This window comes from Spermophilus citellus, assembly GCF_964194105.1.
Source record: "Spermophilus citellus genome assembly, chromosome: 4".
Classification (NCBI taxonomy): Eukaryota; Metazoa; Chordata; class Mammalia; order Rodentia; family Sciuridae; genus Spermophilus; species Spermophilus citellus.
In genome coordinates this window covers 106,903,267-106,926,088 of record NC_138185.1, presented here as the reverse complement: position 1 = coordinate 106,926,088, position 22,822 = coordinate 106,903,267, and the positions used below count along the sequence as shown (strand labels likewise).

The following is a 22,822-nucleotide window of genomic DNA, read 5'->3' as shown; positions in this document are numbered from 1 at the left end:
GTGGCTCAGTGGTAGAGCACTCACCTAGCATGCGTGAGGCCCTGGGTTCGATCCTCAGCACCATATATAAATAAATAAAATAAAGGTATTGGGATTTGAATCCCAAATCCATATCCCACCCCCTATTGTGCCACACTTCTAAGATCTACTGGATGCCTCCTCAAAAATTATCCCTCCCCATATCATTATGGCTGGCTCCTTGCTGGTAAGCTGGGGCATGTGGGTCAAAGTGCCTAACAGTAGTTTGCCTGGAGGACAGTGCCCAACTCCTGGTCCTGGCATCTATGGCTCTTTGCAATCTGCAGCCACACTGTCTGTCCAGCTCTGCCTCCCACAGGGCCTATACTGTCCCTTTCACTCCTTTAGCTCCTTCTTACTTATCTTGCATTTCAGGACATTGCCAGCAGCCTCATTTTCCCCATCCAGGAATGTCCCCTTTTCTCTGTGCATCTAAAAGTGACTCTTCCTTCAGGATCCAGTCCCTAGAAAGCACCTGAATACTGCCTACCTCTGCTGGAGTCTCCCTGCTCATCATGAACAATGATACATAATACCAGTCTGTATTTAATTTAGGACTCACCCCATGCCAGGCACTATACACTAAGTGCTTTAAACCTACTAACTTATTTCCCCATAAAACCTTACGTTGTTGTTATTATTTTCCCTGTTTTATCAAATGGGGATACTACAACACAGAGAGGTCAAGCAACTTGTTCAAGATAACACAACTATGAACAACTTCCTTATTGCCTCCAGGCTCAAAATAAAGTCCAAGAGAATCCCATGAGGCTCTTTGGCTCTCTCTTGCCCCTGTAGTTTGTAGTTTGCAAGGAACCCATCTCCCCTCACCCACACTTAAAGCTGCAGCCTACTGAACTATTTATAGTTTCCAGAAGTCACCAAGCTTTCTCTTTGTGCATGCTGTTCCCTCTGCCAGGGTCCCACTTCTATGAAGTCTCCCCACTTGCCTTCCCTTCTTTTTTGTTTCCTGTGGACCTTGAACAAGCACCTCTCCACTTTTATCAATTAGTTCTAAGTGACGACCCATTGACCTATGGGCCTGTCTCCACTCAACTAAGAACGCCTAACAGTACTGAAGCGGTGTCATTAGTGGACTCCGGAGCAGGGCCTGTCATACTGTCAGCGTCAGGAAATGTTTGTGAATGAATGAGCGCTTACTGCTGCGAGTGAGGTTCATTCTTTACAGACACACCCGAAGAGAGGGAAGCAGGCCCGGCTTCAGCAGCGAAGGAGCTTCGTCTAGAGAGGACTGCGAGGCTGCTCCAAAACGAGATGGTGGGCCCTCGGGGAGAGCACTTCGGGATACTTCACGCCCGAAGGCGGGTGGGGGCAGGGCGTGGGCGCGGACACACCCCCCGCAGTCCTCCAGGAGCCCAGGAGGGGGCGCTGTCCCGCCGGCCCACGCCCCGCTGCGCGCCGGGCAGGCCCCCTCGCGCAGGCGCGCTGCGGCGGGCGGAGGATCCGGGCCGCGCTTCCTCTCGCCAGGCCTGCGAGCTTCCTCCCAGCAGAGCCCGGGCTAGCAGAGGTTGGCCGCCACCGCTGCCGAGCCCGCCGCCGCCCTCCGGCTCCAGCGCCACCTTGCACACTGCCCCGGGGATCCCGCCGGGGCGGGGTCCGAACGGGGCGACCGCCCGGTCTCGCAGCCGTCGGGGCCGTCCCCCGACCAGCCGACCCTCCCGCCCCGGCCAGTCTTCGGCCGCCCGAACCCCCGGGCTTGGAGCGCGGGGAGCCAGGCGGCCCCCAACCGAGCGTCCAGGGTGGCCCCGGGCCGCCGGCGAGACGTTCCAAAATCGAACCTTGGTAGCAGCGTTCGGAAGCGGAACTCTACCGGGGCCGCGCCGGCTACATTGTTTCCTCCCCCTGACTCCCTCCCGCCCCCTTCCCCCGCCTTTCTTCCCTCCAGGACCGGGGCCTTGCGGTTGTCCCCCTGCCTCTGTCGGGCCGTCCTTCCTCCCCCTTTTTTAGCATCAGTACCTCTTTGTATCGCACCCCCTGGGGACCCCCAGGCCCCTCCCCTCCCCCTTGGCCGCATGGACCGTCCTGCAGGCCGCTGATGCCGCCCGTGTCGAGGTGGCCCGGACCGCAGTGCCCCGAGAAAGGTGAGTTGCTTGGCAGCCCGGGAGGAGCTGGGCGTCGGGTGTCCCCAGGAGGGTGTAGGTCGCACGTCCAGACTCTCTTACCACCGCGGTCGCGTCTACTCCCATCCCCCACCTCCTTCACCCTCTCCTCCACGGGTTCGAATTCTCCCGGGAGTCTCTGTCAGAATCTTGCTGGGAAGGAGCCACCAGGGAGGTACGCTCAGCAGCCCAGCAGACTTCTTTGAGGTCTGTCCGAGTTACCCCAGTGTGGAGCTCAGAGTAGGAGGTGACTAGAGATCCAGGGCCCAGGAGAATGAGCCTGACTCCTGAGAGTTTGCCCTTTCCTGCCCAGGACCTCCTTGCAGATGCCCTGGTCCACTTGATTCTGACCCCTTCCTCCATTCCTACACTAAGGTACTCTGGCTCCAGACAGCCTAGGGCCCAGCCACCTCCCTTGAACCATGCTTAAAACCCAGGTCCTGGGACTGAACCTGTCACCTTCTGCCTCTGGGAAGACCAGGCCTAAGCCAAGGGACCTCTGACCCCTGGGTGGAGAAACTGGGCAGGGCTTCTGTCTGGGGTGGAGGTAACACGGTAACACTGGGTAATAATAGCCTCATGCTCCCACCTCCTGGCACCCTGGAATGCCCATTCTCCCAGGTTCCTCTGGGCCCAGATGTTAAGAAGGGGTGTGTCCATCAACCAGATCTTTGGAACTTAACTAGGATTTCTCTTCACTGCCCATTTTGAAGACCAGGAACTTAGCCCAAAGGTGGGAAGGTAACTACTCCAGTCCTCTGGTGGAGGGAAGCCAGCTGTCTTTCACCTTCAGTTCTGCAAAGCTGGACTGCTATGGGTGGGAGGAAACCAGGCAGGCACTGTTACCTATCAAGGATGCAGGCCCCCTGCCTGGCCTAGGAGGGATCTTGTAGGATGAGCACGTGTTCCACTGCAGAGGACTAGAGAGGGCTTCCGGCCCCAGTTTTGTCTAGGTCTGGGCTCAGACAGCATCAGAACTACCCATAATATTTTTCCTTAAAGTCCGAGCCTTGGTCCTACTGACAGGGGATATGGTGAATGTGTGGGGTCACCTGTGTAGTATGGCACAGAAGTCTGCTGGCACTGAGTTCAAACAGTCTTGTGGTCAGTCCTGACCCAGCCCTCCCTATATGTTTGGCCTAGCAGGCACAGGAACACACCAAATTCAGATGGATAAGGTGAGATCTCTGTCTCCACTGGCAGCACCCTGTCAGGCATGGGAGCATCAGCTGAGTGGGGATACCACCAGGGCCCATTTCTAACACCTGTACCATAGGTGTTCCAGTGTCTTTCTTGGTGTGGCCACAGCAGGAATGGGGCAAAGGCAGCAGGAGTGAGCTTGGCTTTATAGGAAGATCCTCTGGTTCCCTGGAGAAGGCTGAGCCATGTCTGGGCCACCTTGGAGTCACCTGCAGTTTTGTCCTACTTGAGGTCCCCTGCTCTTGATTTAGGTTTTTCTTTTTTCTTCCCTCTCTTGTTTCTCTGACAAACATAGAAGAAGGGGCCCAGATGTCCTGAGCCTGTGAGGCTGTACTCACATAGCCTCACACCCAGTCCTGACTTCCTTTCCATCCTGAGAAGCTGGGGCTGGGACCTAACATCTGACATAGTTGGTTGCTTCTTTACCAACTGTGAGCTGTAAGGGTGCGGCCCAGGATCCCCAAAGGCCTTTGTAGAAAGGAGCCTAACACAGGCTGACATATGTGCAGGGAGGTTTTTTTGTTTTTTGTTTTTTGTTTTTTTTTTAAATCTGAGCTCGGTTCTTTCCTCCCGCTCAGAAGTGGCTGCTCTTTTCCCTGCACTGGGTCAGGGCAAAGACCAGAAGATGAGTCCTTTCATTGCTGCAGGGGCACTTGGCCCCATGAGGCTGAGCCACATGGAGCAAGTATTGGAGAGAGGGCAGAGTTCAGCCTCCCTCAAAATAGTACCTTGTGATTGTGTGACCTACGTGGCCTAATGGGATGGAACTATCTGGGTCCAGTTCTGGACTCCATCTTTTGAGGGATTTCGAACCTTAACAAGTAGCCCTCAAAAAACAGAACAGAGGCATTTAGTCTGGGAAAGAAGGTAGGGACAGATCCTCCTGTGTCTGAGAGGTTGTCCCAGGTGGAAAAAGCTGTCCCATGGTAGAAATGTCCTTAGACACCTGGGCCAGAACTGGGGCCAGGTGGGACCTAAGGGAGCAAATATGAGCTTTTTGGAAGAAAACTATGTACATACTAATTTTCTTAATTTAGAAAGTAACAAAATGGCTGCAAAAAACTTAGAAAACAAAAGTTACCCACTATTTCTTTACTAGACAGTGACTTCTAGCATTTTGGAGTCCCTGCCAGTTTTTTCCTGATTTTCTTCCTTCGTCACTGTTTTCACTGGAGCACTGGAGTGTGGGTGCTGTGACACCTTTCATTCAGTACTGAGTGTATGGGCATTTTCTTGTGGTGCTCCACAGTCTAAGTAACTGCCTAAATAGCTACAGAATATTCTAAGTAGCTCTGCCACAACAGCTTCACTCATCCCCTCTTACTGAGCATGCACTTCCCATCTGTTGCTGTTGTGGGGGTTGTTACTATGAGCCCCAAAAGCAGTCAGCAGAGAGCAGGCAACTTGGCACTCAAGCCACGTGGATACCAGGCCTAGCCATGCCACTTAGGCCAGAATGAAGGGTTGGAAAGTCACTACCCTCTGAACCAGAGTTCCTTTGTATAAATAACAGGAATGGTGATGTATGCTTTAAAGGAAAGTGTGAGAAGTGTGAACTTGTTAACTGGGGAACTAGAAAATGCCTGGCATATCCTCTCTCCTCTCCCTCTGTAGATAGAGGTTGTCATTGAGGGGATTGCCCACTGTAGGCTGGCTCAAATGGAGGAAGACACCTGAGCCATGGGCCCAGCAGGGAGATGCCCAGCCCCTCTGAAACCCACCTCCTCCCTCCAGGTAGTCCTCCAGGGCCCCAGCTTCAGAGCTCCCACCAGCCCTATCAGGAAGTGGGAAGCACAGGCCTCTCCTGACTGACTTCCCTGAACCTGGCTCCATAGGCTGCATGATGCAGCCTGAAATGCCCATTGGTTATAGACTGCACGGGTCAGAGGCATTTTGATAGAAGCAAATAGAGAATCCCGTTTTTTTCTACAGGGAGACTGAGGCCCAGAGGCTGAGGTTCTATGAGGTTCTAGGCTATTATGGCCAGTGTGCTGCTCCACCTCCCTGCCGCCCCCAGCTCCCATGGTAGAAATGCCATTGCTATGTGATTAGCTGGCTCAGGGCATGGGCTGGCCCTGGGAAGATGGGCTGCTGGTTGATGTCCAGGGTCTGACCCCACCCATTTCCCTTCCCGTCTGCCAGTGTCAGAGCTGAGTGGAGGAGGCCTCTTGCCTTCCAGCTTCTGCAAGTATGGCCCAGTCCTTCATTCTCTTGTAGAAATAGAGGTCTCCTTAGCCTGAGTTTAGGCAGGGCACCCTGAGCCCCAACCCAGGGACAGCCAGGCCAGCTTCAGCTTCCCACCTTTCCCAGTGACCTGGGAGGGGAAGAAAGCTGAGGGGTAAGGTAGGGGGTATTCTAGAGCCTTCCAGCTCTAGAATGTTCCTTGGCAGGTGTTGCCCAGGTCTAACCTGAGTTTGTGCCATTGTGACAAACCTTGCTTCCCTTTATTCTGCTTCCATGCAGACTTGAAAAACTGGGAGTGTCCTCCAGGGGCCACCCTGTGGACAGTAGGAGCAAACTCTCAATTTGGCACTCCCTGGGTCCAAGAGACTATAGCCCCAGATGACTCTAAGGTGTCCCAGGGCTAACCTAGGCAAGGAGTCCTCCCTGAGGTGGCCCGTTCAATGCAGAAGTCCCTCAGGCTTGTGACCTCGGACTCTGGCTGCCAGACTTCTTCCTCCTGCCTGGTCTTGGTACAGGGGAAGTGGGCATTACAGTTGCCCTCCTGTCCCACAGTTTGGGCTGGGATGAGGTCACAGGGTGGAGCCTCCCCAAGATGCTGGCCTGACTAGAGCGAGCCCTTTGGGTGTTTCTCAGTTTCCCCCACCCTTGGTTGAGGACAGGATGGGTGGAGGATCAGACTGCCCCCCACGCCCGGCAGGGAGCACTGGCTCTCCCTCCTCCTCCCCTCTGGGTCCCTTCATCCAAGGACTGGAAATAGAATCCGCTAAGTAATGATTAAAGTCAAATTCAGACCTAAAAATAAAGAGCTGGTGAAGGAAGAGCTGGTGTGCTCCCTGTGTGGCTGAGGGAGAAACAAGCAGGGAGGGAGACTGGCTTTTTGTAGCTGAGCCCCTGTTCCCTGTGGTCAGGAGTGCTCCATGAATTGGGGGTGCTCTTTTATCAGGCATGATGCAGCCTGCAGTGCCCATCGGTTATAGACTGCTTGGATCAGAGGCATTTTGATAGAAGCAGATAGAGAATCCCGTTTGTTCTACTGGGAGACTGAGGCCCAGAGGCTGAAGTGGTTTGACTGGGAGCTCCCCTCCACAGGCCCCAGGGCTGGAGGCCCCACGGCCCAGCCCGCCCTTCCTCCCGCTCAGTTTCTCTTCCTGGTTCTGAGGCGCTGTGATGAGGATAGCTTCTCTTCACACACTTGCTGTGTACACGCTCCAACCGCAGCTTCCCTCCGCCCCTCCCCTCCCCTCTGTGGTCTATAACAAGCAAAAGAGGGGCTATTGTGCGCCCCCATGCCTGTCTTGGTCTCTACATAGTTGGAAGCCTTGTGGGTGGGTGAAACTGGGTGTCTTCTCACCCTTGTCCATGTTGGCTGCTGCTTTTCAGCCCTGCCCAGCCTGCCCCTGGTCCTCACTCAGCCTTGAGCATCTATGGCCTTTGCTCTCCACACTGCCAGAAGATGGGGTAGGAGGTGCCAAGCTCTGCTGCTTGGCATAGAGGAGCCAGGCTCAGAGGAGTCCATCAGGAGAGGCCTGTGCTTCCCACTTCCTGGCAGGGCTGGTGGGAGCTCAGAAGCTGGGACCCTGGGTGGGCTGGAACAGCCTGGAGGACTTCCTGGAGGGAGGGAATAAGCATGTGAAAATCAAGACTCACTTGAAAACAGGCATGGTGGGGGCGGAGGTTCTTGTTTGGAGCTTCTTTCTCACAGGGGGTGCTGGCTTCTCTTGCTGAACCAGCCCTTGGCCTCTTCCTACCTCTACTTCCTAGAATAAGAGGGCCAAGTGCTAGGCAGATCCCCTTTACCCCAGTGCCCCCAATCTGTCCATTTTTAGGGTGTTATCTATCCTGCCTCAGGAAAATTGAAAGAAAGGTCTCCTGACCAAGGTTCAGACAGATCTGAGCTCAAGTCTGTTCTAGCCTTTGGAAGCTAGGTGGCCCCCAGTGGGTAACCCTTATCAGAGCTTGTTTCTGCTTCTATCCAACAAGGATCAACAGTACTTGACTGTGTTTTTGTTTGTTTGTTTGTTTTTCCTTTAGGATTAAATAACTAACACAGATCCCTGAACCTAGTTGAACCAGTAGGCTGTACCTGCATGCTTTCATTTTTGCAGTCCATCCTGCAGGGGAGTGTTGACAGCCTCCTTTCCCCTCACGTGGGTAGTAAGCTATATGTCCTTGTGTTAGCCCCAATAGCTTTGCCTTCCCAGCTGTGTTCTGTAGGTCCCAGTTTGGAAATAGGAAGACCAGAACTCTGAGGGCCAAAGTTTTAGACAGCTCATGGGCTTCTACCCTTTACCCTCCTTTACCCTCCTTTACCCTCCTTTACCAAGACTGAGAGACTTTGAAATGATGGACAAGGACAATCCATAACTTTGAAGGGTTTGTGGAAGGTTAGTGCTGGGAAGCTGCATGTAAATGTAAGCAAATAAAGATGCAAAGACCATAGCCTGCACTAAGAGGGTTGTAGGGGAGCAGGGGCCTGGGTTAGGGCCCTGGGGAGGCCCAGAGTCCCGGTTGCCCAGTGCATGTAGGTAATTAGGCTTCTGAGCGGTAATTAGAAACCTTTCTGGGCCAGGAGTGGCAGCCTCTAGCCGCAGTGGTGCCTGGGGGAGGAGGCTCCCCATTAGCCTCCTCTAACCCAGCCCCCACTGCTCCCAAACCGCTAGACAGGATTTCCGGTCCCACCAAGCCATTGGGGACAGGAAAAAAGCCAGTGAGTTGCTGTAATTTGGTTTTTAACATTTTTCAGTCATTAAACTCACCGCTTTCCTTAGGTTGGGGTACTGAAAGCTAAAGGGAGCCTCAGAGGTGAGGGTAGCACAGAATGTACTGGAGCCAAAGGAGGCCATCCTTTTACTCCTTTCCGACTCCCAGGGAGCTTTAGGCATCTCAAAAGGTCTTGTGCCTGATCCTACTGCTCCCTGCCGCCCCCCCCCCCCAACATCTCTGCAGTGAGTGTACCTCCCCAGGCTTTCTGGGATCACTAAGAAACCTCTAGCCCCACCACCTGGTGTGTGGCCAGGGGATATAAGTGCTGTCAGCCTGGGTGCCTTATGCAGAACCAGGGGTGGGGCTGATTTTATTGCTGCCAAACCAGCCCAACTGCTGGCCTGGGGTGGGGGAGCCCCACCCTCCTCAGGTGCTCTGCCCTTTCCAGGGGGGTGTGCCCAAGTCTGAAACTTAATTCTGCCTGTGTCTGCACTGTGACCTGTTGGGGGATGAGCTCAAAGCCTCCTTGGGCCTTCAGTCTTGATTAACTCCCTCCATACTGCAGTTGGAATCTTAACCTTGCCCTGTTCTAGGGCATCCCTCCAATCCTCTCCCTCTTACTTTCCCCTGAGATCCTTCCAGCTCCAGCTCCCTTCCTCCTTTCCACTTTTCCTCTTAGATTATTTCCTGGATGGCCCTGTCCTTCCTCAGTTTTGTTGTTATTTTTTAAACAGCACAGAGATGGAACCCAGGGCCTGGGGCATTCTAAGCAGGTGTTCTGCCACTTGAGTTACATCCTGTCCTCAATCTTTTGAGGCACTGAGCACACAAAGTCATGGTTGACCATTATGTAGTCGGACAGAAGCCAGGTCTGTATTCTTTTGGGGTCTCCTGCACCTAGCCCTGGGATGGGCACAGAGGAAAAGCTCATGAATTGATTTCCAGGGGCAAGACCTTTTGGGCCCTTTCTTCCTCCTGCCTATCCTGGCCCACCAAATATGACACTGGACAGAGGAAGGCCCCTGAACTATTGGTTCAAAAGAGCAAAAGGCAAGGTGGAACCTTCCTGTTGCTTCCAGTGGTTGCCCCCATCCTTGCAAGGTCTAGCAATTATGTATTCAGTTGTATTATTCAGCTATCATATATTCAGTCTCAAGACCAGAGTCTCTAGGGGCCATGGCCTCAAGTCCCCCCAGGTCTCTAGTACACTTCCCTTTTCAGTGGGTATTTTTAGCTGGGTGTAAACAGTTACTGAAGCTCCCACGCCCCATTAAGCAGTGGAGTTTTGATGAGGGGGCAGGGCAGGGGCCCCTTAACTTACCCTGATCATCTGCGTGTGTCTGGCTTTGGGGGTCTACAGCTGCCTCCAGGGCAGGGAAAGGGCAGCCAGGGAGTTTCTGGGCTCCCAATTTCCTCTCCATCCCCCCTCCCCGATAGCCTAGGCTCCCAAGAAAGGCCTGCCTGAGGCTGTGGCCACTGACCTCAGTGCTTGGGCACAATGCCCAGCCTGTTCCCAGGACCCTAGCACAAGGGCTGCTGGGAGCAGGGTTTAGGGCAGAAAGTCAGAGTGAAGCTTTGGTCCTGCCACATCCCAAGCCCCCTTTCCTCCAACCCTGTGGGGGTGGGGGTGACAGCTGCTGTCCCTTTGGGGTTAAATATAGTTTTCCAGTTACAGGACCTCAGTGTGGCACAGCCAGTCTGGTTTCTCCCTTTTGTTCGTTCTTCATTCATTCAGCACTCCTTTACTGAGCAGGCACTCTGGGCCCAGCCCATGTTGGGGATGCAGTTATGAGTCAGAACTAACTTTCCCCCTGTAGAGCTCCCAGTACGCCCTAAACCACAGGCCGTGGCCAGTGAGGTTCTTGCTGCATTGCTAGAATGTGAGACCCTGGAGGCAGGCAGCCAGCATAGCTGGGAAACCAAGGAAGACTCTTGGCAGAGGTGGTTTTCAGAAAGTGACATTTTCAATTTTATTTTTAGGGGGAAGGCAATAGGTGCATATATTTTAAAAAATAAATAAATAAAATCAGCCAAAAAAACCCAAAATATCAAATATGAGTAAAAAGAAAGTATTCCTTGAATTTGATCCTACTCTCCCATCCCATCTCTGAGGCAACCTCTGTTATTTTTTTCCTGTGTCTTTCCAAAGATAACCTAGACATACCTGAGTCTATGGATATGTTGTATGTCTTCAAAAACAACTCATACAGGTGGTGCATGCCTGTAATCCTAGCAATTTGGGAGGCGGAGACAAGGAGGATCACAAGTTTGAAGCCAATTTCAGAAACTTATCGAGACCCTTGTCTTAAATTAAAAAAAAAAAAATGCGGGGTGCTGTTGCACACGCCTGTAATCCCTGCAGCTTGGAGGACTGAGGCAGGAGAATCAAGAGTTCAAAGCCAGCCTTAGCAACTCAGCAAGGCCCTAAGCAACTCAGCAAGACCCTATCTCTAGAAAAAAATGTAAAAAGTTTGGGGATATAGCTCAGTGGTTAAGCACCCCTAGTTGATCCCTGGTATCACACACACCAAAATAATAATAATAATTAAAAAATAGAAAGGGCTTGGGATGTTAGCTCAGTGGTAGACTGCTTTGGGGTTCAATCCCTAGTACTGCCTGCCAAAAAAGAAAGAAAGAAAAACACATCTACTCATGGTGTACGACAGATGATCTGTACCTGGTTGTATTCCATAGCCTTTTTCTTTTTTCTTTTTTCTTTTTTTTTTTTTTTTTGTGTGTGTGTGTTTTAAACCACCAAAAGTTGAAATAATAGCCAGGAATGGTTTCCCACCTATAATCCCAGCTACTGGGGAGGCTGAGGCAGTAGAATTTCAATTTCAAGGCCAGCCTGTGTAACTTAGCAAGACTCTATCTCAAAAATTAAAAAGGACTGGAGGTGGGGAATGTAGAGCAGTGGTAGAACACTTACCTGGCATGCACAAAGCCAATAGTACATACACATGCAGAGTTGAAATGGATACTCATAAATCCTTCACTCAGATCTGCCAGTTCTTGACATTTTCCTGAATTTTCTTATCTCTTATCTATATAAATACATATGAAAATGCATTTTTTTTGCTGAGTTTAGTGCTGCATGTATCATGTTTTTCCTGAGAACCTATGTATCTTTTACATAATTATACTTAGGAAAGTTGACATTAATTCCATATTATCTTACTATTCCTATTTCCCAATTGTCCTCAATTTTTTTTTTTTTTTCGGTACTGGGGATTGAACCCAGGGGCACTTAACCACTGTGCCACATTTTCAGTCCTTTTTATTTTTTGAAAGGGGTCTCTCTTAAGTTGCTTAGGGCCTCGCTAAGTTGTTGAGGCAGGTTTGAATTCATGATCTTCCTGACTCAGCCTCCCTAGCCACTGGGATTACAGGCATGTGCCACTGTGCCCAGCTCAGACGATTATTCTAGTTGTTTTGTGTTTTTTTTCTCCCTAATCCAGAATCCAATTCAGGATCACTCATTAAATCTTGTTATGTTTGTTTAGTGTCCAATTTTTTAAAAATACTTTTTTAGATGTTGATGGACTTTTATTTTATTCATTTATTTATATGCTATGCTGAAAATCAAACGTAGTGCCTCATACTTGCTAGGCAAGCACTCTACCACCAAGCCAAAATCCCAGCCTCTAGTGTCCAATTTAACTAAAACATCATCCTAACCTTTTCGTTGCTGTTTTTTGATTTGGGGGTATTCTTGGTTTTGTTTTATGTTTTATAACATTGGCCTTGAGAGTTCAAACTGGTTGTTTTGGATTTGTTGAATTGCTTTCCTCATTCGAATCAAGTTGAACAGCACTGGTAGGAATACCACATAGGATGAGACTAGGTTCTCAATGCATCACAGGAGGACACACTTGGTATCTGTTTGTCTCCTTATTGATGGTGCTCAACTTCATATGATTCCTTGGTTGAGGTGTTTGTCAGCTCTCCCTACTGTTAAGATTCTCTTTCCCCTTTCTGGTTAATCCAGAGGGTAATGCTTAGAAGCTTTAGTGACACTTGGGCTGGTGTTTTTCCATTTTATTTTCTGTATCATGGGAAATCTTCCTAATCCTCACCTAGAGATAAGTTCTGATTCCACTATGACTGAAATGATGCTGTTCCCTCTCTGGAATTTGACTTATTTATCCAGTCCCCCATTAATGGGCATAAAGTCTTTCTTCCCATCTCTTGCTACTAGGAACAGTAGTCCTACTACATTTTAGGGGACATTTGTGCAGCAGAAGCATTCCCCTGCTGCACCCCCAAGGTTGAATGGATGTTCTCTAGGTGAAGAGAGAGGGAGCAGGGAAGGAATGGCAAGGAAGGGAGGTGGGCAGAATGTAGGTAATAGCCAGTGGGAAATAAGTCTGGCCAAAGTACTGCGAGCTAGCAAGTCCCAGAAAGGTCAAGTGACTCCCCAGGTCATACAGCAGTTGGTGGCAGAGGCATGTCCAGGACTCAGAGCGCCTGACTCCCTGAACAGTGTTCTGCAGATAATCTTATAAAGGACCCTTCTTTGTCCTTGACGCAGGCTGGATTGTGGAGGCCTAAGATTGCATTCATCTCTCTCAGCCATTGTCTCTCATGACTCAGGCCTAGAAGGGAAGGGGTTCACTTCCTGGGGATCCCTTAAGGAGGAGGCCCCAGCCTGGGTACTATAGGGGACTGCTGAGCCATCCTGGGCTCAGGATCTCACCAGCGAAGAGCCTCTCAGAAGGGCCAGCAACTCCACTCCTCTGAGCAGCCCTTGGAACTGCAGGTTCTCACTGAGAATTACAGAGGAAATGGGTCCCAGAGGCACAGCTAGTAGAGTAAAGGTAATGGGTTTGGCTCCTCTCTGAGTCTAGAGCTTCTGATTTTCAAAGCCCCACCCCTCTAGACAGCCCACCCTGGACACTCCTGGGCTTGCCCCTTCCTCTGAGCACTAATGTCTTAGACTCTTATGGCTGCTTCTCTCCCCCATACTGCTCTGCGCTGACCCAACCTCATGGTTCCCAGTCCAACAGCAACTCCTGGGGGCATAGTGTGGGCACATAAGACAAGGGGTCTTAGGTGCCAGGAGGACTGCGGAGCAGATCAGGAGTCTGGAATAGGACTCCAGAAGCTCACTCAAGGTGTGACGACCCCTGGCAAGGCCACATGCCCCTCTGGGCCTCACTTGAAGTCCTCATCTGTAAAATGGAGATAATAACAGCCTGTCTCTCAGAGTTATTAGGATTGGGTGAACAATGACGTGCCAAGGACAGGGCCTGGCACTGGATAAGTGCTCAGAAAACAGGACCTGTTATTATTTTTATTATTATCATTGAGGCAGCAGGGAGGTGGCAGCAGCAGCTGCAGGCTGGGAAGGAGTGTTTGCAAACTGACAGCTGGAAGGGTGACTAACAGGGCAACAGCCTCCGCGCCCTCCTGTGGTGGCAGCCGGTTTTGAGTTTGGGGAAGCTGGGGGAGGTGTGGGGATGTGGAATACTGGCAGGGCCTTCTGGCTAAAAGGACCTGAAGGTTGGGGACCAAGCTAACCACAGTGGAACCCCAACTCAAGCTTGGAATGTCATTCCTAACTAGCTTTGTGACCTTAAGCAAGTTGTTCACTCTCTGGAGCCTCAGTTTCCTAGTCTGTAAAATGAGAGTAAGGAGAGCTCACAGCTCCCTGTAGCATGCATCTTGTTGGGCCCAAGTGCAGGTTCCTGTACTCGTGGTGGCTCAGTCATGTGAATGTGGCTGTGGAAATCCAAGCTCATCCTCCATGGGCCTCAGTGCCCCTGAATAGACAGCCTCTGGATGTGGGAAGGGCTGTGTTATGCAGAGATGAGGAGCAGGGCATGCTAAACAAGTTCGGGGTCTCATTGCACTTCCTCCACAACCTGCTTGCATGGGGACTCTGTGCTCCACTTAAGGAAGAGGGATGTTCAGAAGGGTTGAGTCATTCACTCTGAGTTGCATGGCAGAGCAAGGTTTGAAATCCAGATCTGCCTGACTGTGTAGAGCCAGGAGTATGGCCTAGAAGTGGTCATTTTCCCTGGTTCCTTTCTCCCCAGCTTCTGCTGGGCTCCAGGATTAAGGATCCAAACCTCCCTAGGCCACATTGCCCTCAGAATCCATCCCCTGTTTCATACAGTAGATTAGAAGCCCCCCTGCAACCTGCAAGGTTTATGTCAGGCCCAAACCTTCGATACAGCAGAGACAAGGCTGGGCTTTAGAAGCTTGGGGTCATGGAGTTCCAGGTGAAGCCTGTCCTGCCTTTCCTCCTCATTGACTTCCATCCTAGGCAGTTTCTGAGGCTATGCCTGTCTCCTCCCTACAACAACACCCTTGCTCTGGCTGCCACACCAATTTCTCTCTGGGGTACCTTCTCTGACCTTCCCTCTGATTTTGTAAACCCTCCAGTCTTCAGGGCTCAGCTCAAACACACCTCCCCAAACACACCTCTACACTGAAATATTCTCTCCCACTATCTGATTGGAGGCAGTTGATTATGTTTGTTACCATCAGCCCAGCTGCTGAACCCCTCCATCCCATCAAAATAAGCATGATGATGGGGCTGGGGATGTGGCTCAAGCGGTAGCACGCTCGCCTGGCATGCGTGCGGCCCGGGTTCGATCCTCAGCACCACATACCAACAAAGATGTTGTGTCCGCCGAGAACTAAAAAATAAATATTAAAAATTCTCTCTCTCTCTCCTCTCTCACTAAAAAAAAAAAAAAAAATAAGCATGATGACAAGGTTCATGGAGAAGTCTCTGTCCCAGTGAAAGTGTGGCCACAGAGTTGCCTCTGGACTGTGTTTGGGAAGGTGGTGGTGGTGGAAGGAGTCAGGCACAGGTGTGCAGATAAGGTTTGCTTGCTGCTCTTGGAATGTGGGGTTGGTTGGGGTAGTTCTTTGGGTGGTTCAACTTTGTTGAAGTAAACACAACCAAGAAGTTCACCAGTCATAAGGGTGAAGTTCAGTGAATTGCCACAGAGTGCACCCACTCCATGACTGGGTTCAAATGTTTCATATAACCATCACCCAGAGGTTCCCTCTTGCCCCTTCCCGTCTTCCTCAAAGGGTGGTCATCTGACAGTATGAATTGGTTTGGCCAGATTTTGAGCTTCATACAAATGGAATCACATAGTATGTGCTTTTCGGTTTCTGGCTTCTTGGTTTGTGTTATTTTTAGGAATTCATCAAGGCTGTTTTGTAGCTGAAGTGTATTGTGCTTGTCCCTGTACAATGTCTCCTCTTGTAACCATTTTATTCTCTGGGCACCTGAGCCCATCCCAATCTGCGATTTACTACAAAATATTCATCTGAGTGAGCCTGTGCCTGTCCTGATGGACATATGCCTTGTTTTTTTCTTGGTATGTACCCAGAAGGGGGCTTTATACACCAGGGCAAGCTTTTGTAGAGGAATCTGGCAGGCCCACAGAACACACGGGACTTTCCCAGGTGACACAGCACCTGCTGAGTCTCACAAAGCTGTCCTGGGCTTCCTTTCTCTCCAGGCCAGCTGCTGCCCCAAGCTTGGGACTGTTGGGCAGTTGGCTCTAGTGCTGCTGACTCTCCAAGCCTCCTTTGCTCCCCTTGGTCATTCCATTGGACCTCTAAGGCCCCCTGTGTACTTAGGGTTGATGGCTGCCTCTGATCCTGGGAGACTTCATGCTCCTGCCTCAGTCTGGAGAAAACAGCCCTGCCCTCACGTTCCAGCTCTTGGAAGCCTTGGCACCTGATCACACTCCTTTTGGGGAAGGAGTCAATCCCAGTATGGGTAGAAGCCATCTCTTCTTACCCCCTCCTCAGTCTTCATCTTTCTCCCCCCAGCTCTAATGGTACCAAGTGACAGTTCAGCCTTCCTGTGACACGGAGACGCCAGATCTCCTGAGAAGATGTCGGCAATACAGGTACCGCGGAGGTGCAGATTTCAGGCATTTCTGCGTCCCTGTCACCCCCCAGGGGTGCTCAGTAAAAGAGCAGGGGGAGCTTAGATGAGCCTACCTTCATTATTCCCACCCTCTGTCCCAACCCAGGCTTTCAGTAAAGTAAAATTCCAGCACCCACTGTCAAGACACAGGGCCTCAAGATAAGAGCACAGGTCTGGGGTGGTAAGGAAGGGACCCAGAGTTCTCAGGAAAGAGACACATCACGCAGGCTCATGAGTTCAACTGAGAGTCTGTGACATCAAAGGCATGCAGGCAGGTGGGTGGAGAGGAGGCCCAGGATGCTCTACCCACCTGTCACCTGCCCTTCAGGCCGCCTGGCCATCCGGTACAGAATGTATTGCCAAGTACAACTTCCATGGCACTGCTGAACAGGACCTTCCCTTCTGCAAAGGAGATGTGCTCACCATTGTGGCTGTCACCAAGGTACTCAGGGACCTTATGCCCACCTCACCTTCCCACCTCTGGGACTTCCTTCTGGGTTTGGTTCACTTGCAGGGGAGGGTGGACCTGAGGATGTATCTGGGCTACCCTCTCGCCAGGACCCCAACTGGTACAAGGCCAAGAACAAGGTGGGCCGTGAAGGCATCATCCCAGCCAACTATGTCCAGAAGCGGGAGGGCGTGAAGGCAGGCACCAAACTCAGCCTCATGCCGTGAGTACCACACGATGGGGACAGGGTAAAAGAGGAAGTGGGTGTGGTCCTTCCAGAAGAACATCAGAGGAAAGCCTGGGGCCAGAGTAAGGGACTTGTATGTAGGTCCAAGAGGAGGGACAGGACATCAGGCCAGACCTCACAGAGGGAGGAGCAGGAGGGGTTTGACAAGGACAGAAGAACAAAGAGACAGGAAGCAGATAAGGACCTTGGTAGCCTGGCTGAGCCAGTGGGAGCTCCAGGAACAGAGGAAGCACTTTCAGAAAGCAGAGCATTAGGCACCAGGGTGGTCAGTACCCTTGGGCCACTGTGACCCCTGGCCACACCACTCCCCAGCTGGTTCCATGGCAAGATCACACGGGAGCAGGCTGAGCGGCTTCTATACCCACCGGAGACAGGCCTGTTCCTGGTGCGGGAAAGTACCAACTACCCTGGGGACTACACACTGTGCGTGAGCTGTGACGGCAAGGTGGAGCACTACCGCATCATGTACCATGCCAGCAAACTCAGCATTGACGAAGAAGTGTACTTCGAGAACTTAATGCAGCTGGTGGAGGTGAGGGTGGGAGGGTACCTGTAGGTGGCCTCACCACCCCCACATATACCCCAAACCTATCTGTGGATACTGACACACAACCCTAGATTCTAGCTCTAGTCCTACCTGCTTCTTCTGGTGGGCTAACCCAGACATGTTGGCAATCTCTAAGCCCCTGTTTTCCTCACACTTCGGTGGAGCACCTGCTGCATGCCAGGACTGACCTCTAATCCTATAATCCTCCCCTAAGGAAGGTGGCATTATCCCCGTTTTGTGTACTAAGACATAAAGGTTCAAAGCAATTAAGGGCCCCTAGCTATATATTGGAGGTTCCAGGACTGGAGTCCGAGTCTCTTTCATCCTAGAACTCCCTTCCCTCCATTTGCATAACCACATGCCCAGATGTATATATGTAAACAGGAGCCCTATACCTTGATGGTCAGGTGCCTCTAGCTTCCCCTGCATGGACATGCTCATAGGTTCTTGCAGCTTCCAAGGCCAGCTCTTTCAGATCTAGCCCAGCCACACCTGGCATCCAGTAGCTACCAGTGGCTTCCCAGATGCCTCCAGACTCACTTTGCTGTCTTGGCAAAGGAAGGTGGGGTCCTGAGCACACCTGGCTAGAGGTTGGCATTAGGACCAAACCAGAGTTTGCCCTCTACCTCAGGATTCTGGTGAGCCTGAGTGGTAGCAACAGCCAGCTGTCTGTCCAGCAGCTGGGTATAGGGTGCCTTGGGAAATGGATAGACATTCCTGCCCTGCCAGAAATGAGGAGCCCTCCCTATGCAAATAGTTCCAGGAGGGTGGGGTCAGCCTCTGCTGCCCTCTGGTGGTCAGGCCTGAGCAGTGCATACTAGCTGAGAGGACATGGGGCCCATTGGAGGCTGGCTCTAAGCACCTGCCCTCCTCTCCCCAGCACTACACCACTGATGCAGATGGACTCTGCACACGCCTCATCAAACCAAAGGTCATGGAGGGCACAGTGGCAGCCCAGGATGAATTTTACCGCAGTGAGTGCATCTACCCCCAAACCTACTCACCTGCCTCCCCACCCCCAGGCCTCTGGCTCTGCCCCCATTCTGGAGGCCTAAAGACCACGAGTCTGGAGATAGTCCAGTCTGTCTGTCCCATCGGGAGCTAATCTTTGGCCTGTCCAGCATCCACACCCTCACTGACCCCTCCCACAGGTGGCTGGGCACTGAACATGAAGGAGCTGAAGCTGCTGCAGACCATTGGGAAGGGAGAGTTTGGAGGTGAGCTGGAGGGTCTAGGAGCCTGGGAAGAGCTGGGAGTGGGGATGTCTGGGGAGTCCAGGAACAGCCCTCAATTCTTCTCCCTCCAGATGTAATGCTGGGTGATTACCGGGGGAACAAAGTTGCTGTCAAGTGCATTAAGAATGATGCCACCGCCCAGGCCTTCCTGGCGGAAGCCTCTGTCATGACGTGAGTTGGGTGGAGGCAGGGGGAGGCTGCCCACAGGCAAGGGTGGGGCGTGGGGGGGGAGCTGGGCAGGCTCCAAAGGCTCCAACCACCCTGTCCTGCCCCAGGCAACTTCGGCACAGCAACCTGGTACAGCTTCTCGGTGTAATTCTAGAGGAGAAGGGCGGGCTCTACATTGTCACTGAGTACATGGCCAAGGTGAGCACCTGCCCAAATCCTGGTTGGATCTGCCTCCTTGACTCCCCCTGTCCCCACCCCAACTGAGCTTTGAAATCACTAGGGCCGGACTTTTGTCCTAGCCCATCATTTGCTGACCATGACTTTGAAGAGTTCAGGTTACCTCTCCAAGCCAGTTTCCTCATCTGTGAAATGAAGATGATAATAATAAAGCCTACCTCAGAGATTCTGTGAGGGTTGAGGGGTAATGCTGACATGGTGTCCAGCAGCAATGTCCCACTCCTTCCCTCTTCCTACTCCCCTGGTGTTGCCATTTTCCTAGCCCTCAAGCCCACTGTCCAGGGGGCTACAGGGCAAATCTGACCTGAGGGGCTGATCTTGTCTGTCTTGCCCCCAGGGCAGCCTGGTGGACTACCTGAGATCTCGGGGTAGGTCGGTGCTGGGCGGAGACTGTCTCCTGAAGTTCTCACTGTGAGTGAAGCAGTCCCTGGGGTTGGGGTGAGGGTTCTAGGAAGATCCCCCAACCTGCTGTGGGAGCCCTGATCTGAGGGGCCATGTGACTGGCCTGCCCCCCAGAGACGTCTGTGAGGCCATGGAATACCTAGAGGGCAACAACTTTGTGCACCGGGACCTGGCTGCCAGAAATGTGCTGGTGTCTGAGGACAATGTGGCCAAGGTCAGCGACTTCGGCCTCACCAAGGAGGCCTCCAGCACCCAGGACACAGGCAAACTGCCAGTCAAGTGGACAGCCCCCGAGGCTCTGAGAGAGAAGGTGGGACCAGCCTTCCCCTGGGTCCTAAGCTGTGGTGGGCTAGGGTTCTGTGTCACCCACCACCCCTAGATTCTCAGGATCTGACATTTCTTCTCCCATCCACATATCAGAAATTCTCCACCAAGTCTGACGTGTGGAGCTTTGGAATCCTTCTCTGGGAAATCTACTCCTTTGGGCGAGTGCCTTACCCAAGAATTGTGAGTCTGGGAGCTAGGGCCTGGTGCATGGCTGGGACTGATAGAATGGCAGGGGTGTGTCATCTCGCTGGGTCTGAAGTCTCAGACCTGCCCTGGGGAGTTTCCAGGCCACTTCCATGCCTGGGTCTGAGGTAGAGCTGAAAGGGGGAGTCCCTGAAGAGGGATGCCAGGTAGGAATCCTCTCTATGGTCAGGTGTTAGACCAGGACGCAAGAAAAGACCACTGACTCCAATTAAAATCAAATTAAAGCAAGCTTATTATTTCGACTGGCCGGGCTGCCTCTCCCTTCCAAAACGGAGGAACAAGACAGCAGCAGCAGCTTTCCTGCAGCCCAGCTTTATAGCCCAGAAAGTTACACAAAGGGGGGTTACAGATAACAGAACTCTGACAAGCATCACACTAATGGTAGTTTACAATTTTTGCTGGCCCCAACATCAGAATTTATGAGGACCATTAGAGCCTCAGAGAAGGTCGTTGTCTGGCCAGGGAAGGCCAGTATTTATGAGGTGTCACTAAAGTTTCAGAGAGGGCTGCTCTCTGGTCAGAGAGCCAGGAATGGGTGAGTTCAAGGCACAGGCAGGCATTCCAAGCAGGTTCAGAATTTGCAGTAATTTATAATAAAGCCGAAATTTCTTTTCATGGCTTTGTGGAGAGATTGCTCCCAATTTTAAGAAAAGATCAGGTTGGGTCTATCACAGGCACTACCCTAACATGTACCACTCATCTTCCCACAGCCCCTGAAGGACGTTGTCCCTCGGGTGGAAAAGGGCTATAAGATGGACGCCCCAGATGGCTGCCCACCCGCAGTCTATGAGGTCATGAAGAACTGCTGGCATCTGGATGCCGCCACGCGGCCCTCCTTCCTCCAGCTTCGAGAGCAGCTTGAACACATCAAAGCCCATGAGCTGCACCTGTGACCTCTGCTTCCACCCAAGTCATGGGCCTGTGGGGACTGAACCTGGAAGAACACAGACCTGGTGCCCCTGCTGCTCTCTGGGCCCAAACCTGAACTGAGCCCCAGTGGGCTGGCAGGCTTCTTTCCTCTGCCCAGCCTGTCCCCTCTGGCCCCCAGGCACCCCACCTAAGCCTGGCACCTTCTCATGGACCCACCTGTAGGGCTTGGGGTGCTTGCCCACTGCAGGGGCCAGGAAGGGAGGCGGCTGAGGAGTGGAGGCAGTGCCCCCATCACAGTCAGCCATCTCCTGGCCTCCCATCGCTCGCCTTCTTAGAGTTTTATTCCTTTACTTTTTTGAGATTTTTTTCCGTGTGTTTATTTTTTATTATTTTTCAAGATAAGGAGAAAGAAAGTACCCAGCAAATGGGCATTTTACAAGAAGTACGAATCCTTATTTTTCCTGTTCTGCCCCCCAGGGTGGGGGAGACTGGCCCCTTTCTAGGGACCCATGCCCCAGCCTCATTCCCCATTCCGTGTTCCGTGTCCCGTGTCGCCTCGGTCGCCCGTGTTTGCGCTTGACCATGTTGCACTGTTTGCATGCGCCCGAGGCAGACGTCTGTCAGGGGCTTGGATTTCATGTGCCGCTGCCGCTCGCCTACCTGCCTTGTGAGATGGAATCGTAATAAACCACTCCATGAGGACACCGCCGTCCAGCCTCGGCGCTTCCTCCGCCGAGCCTGCCTGTCCTGCCGGGTCGTCCCCCCCATGCCATTTTGTCCATCCCTCTGTCTCTGTGAGTGGGGCTGGGGGGAAGCATGGCCGGGAAATGTAGCCTCCGCTTTGTGTCAGCTGCACGAGCGACTGTCCTGTGTCTGCCCATGGGGAAGCGCTCACTGTCCGCCCCTCCCCACCCAGCTGCCACCTGGCGCTGGGGGTGGGGGGGGGCTGTCCACAGGGTGTTGCCTGAAGGTCCTGGGCTGCCTCTCCTGCTGTGTTCAAGCCTTCAACACAAGGGGTGTGGAACTGAGGGTGGGGGAGGGGCTAGGCCTGACCAGATGGGGAGGGGGTCCCCATGGCAGATGCGTAGCTCATGCCTGAAAATGCTAACCCTGGACCATGTTGGGGAAGGGGAGGCTCCAGCCTTTGGTGGTTCTCACGTTTCACCTACCATGTAATAGCTTTGCCCTGACCCCACCCTCACCTGCACCAACCCCTGTGCCTTATTGGACTTTGCAGGGGATGGAGATCCAGCCCTGTGTTCAGGGATCTTCCTTCCCCACTCCATGCAGGGCACACAGATAGGGAATGAAGACCAGCTATGGGCTTCTCTCCCTGCACTCAGGTTGTCCAACAGAGCCTGGGAAGATGGGAAGGCTTGATTCAACCCCTGAGGCAGAGGGGGGGTTCCAGTTGTCCCAGCACTCCTGACCCTCCTCTCACTGCAGCAAGACTGAAAAGCAGGGTGTTCTGACCTGAAGTGTGCCTGGTACTTGCTTCTCAGCTCTGCTGCACTTCCTTCCACTGCACTGTCTCCTTGCCGGTGCAGCAGCCTCATCACCTCCATCTTCTGCAAACACTGCCAGACTAATTCTTTTGAAAGTGGACCATTATTCATTCATTCATTCAACAGCAAATATTTGCATATTGGCTGTGTGCTAGGCCTGGCATTCATCAGTGAGCAAAAGCAAACCCTGTGGAGTTCATGTTTGGAAAGAAACAATCACACGTAGTAACAAACATCAGGGCTGTGAAAGAAACACCTAACATGGGAATCTTGAGATCAAGGAGTACTTCCTGGAAGAAACATTTAAGATAAGAAGGATGAGCAAGAACACAGGTGGTGGTGAGCAGCACGCCAGGGAGAGAAGTTGAGACTTGAGGGGGTAGCTTGTTTGGAATATCCAAGAAAATGGGTGATGATTCTGTACAGATAACCTGGGGCTGGGAGATGGAGTTGGAGAAGGGAATCTTTAGCCAGGATGTGGCTTTTACTGAGTCAACAGCCTTGGAA

At 52.2% G+C, this 22,822-nt stretch overlaps 1 protein-coding gene across 2 annotated transcripts; it reads left to right on the top strand.

Moving 5' to 3' along the window:
* Nucleotides 1-1,450: 1,450 nt before the first annotated feature.
* CSK (C-terminal Src kinase) lies at nucleotides 1,451-21,526 on the top strand. 2 transcript variants are annotated; one of them, XM_081290197.1, is made up of 13 exons: nucleotides 1,451-2,120; nucleotides 16,026-16,105; nucleotides 16,454-16,567; nucleotides 16,684-16,796; nucleotides 17,133-17,352; nucleotides 18,248-18,341; nucleotides 18,519-18,584; nucleotides 18,674-18,773; nucleotides 18,878-18,968; nucleotides 19,345-19,418; nucleotides 19,524-19,719; nucleotides 19,830-19,916; nucleotides 20,651-21,526. In XM_081290197.1, the coding sequence occupies exons 2-13, from the start codon at nucleotides 16,091-16,093 to the stop codon at nucleotides 20,831-20,833; spliced, it is 1,353 nt and encodes a 450-aa protein (XP_081146323.1). In that variant the 5' UTR covers nucleotides 1,451-2,120; nucleotides 16,026-16,090; the 3' UTR covers nucleotides 20,834-21,526. The 2 variants fall into 2 exon arrangements, with proteins under 2 accessions (XP_081146323.1, XP_081146324.1); XM_081290198.1 differs by lacking the exon at nucleotides 1,451-2,120 and adding an exon at nucleotides 15,007-15,046.
* The last annotated feature ends 1,296 nt before the right edge of the window (nucleotides 21,527-22,822 follow it).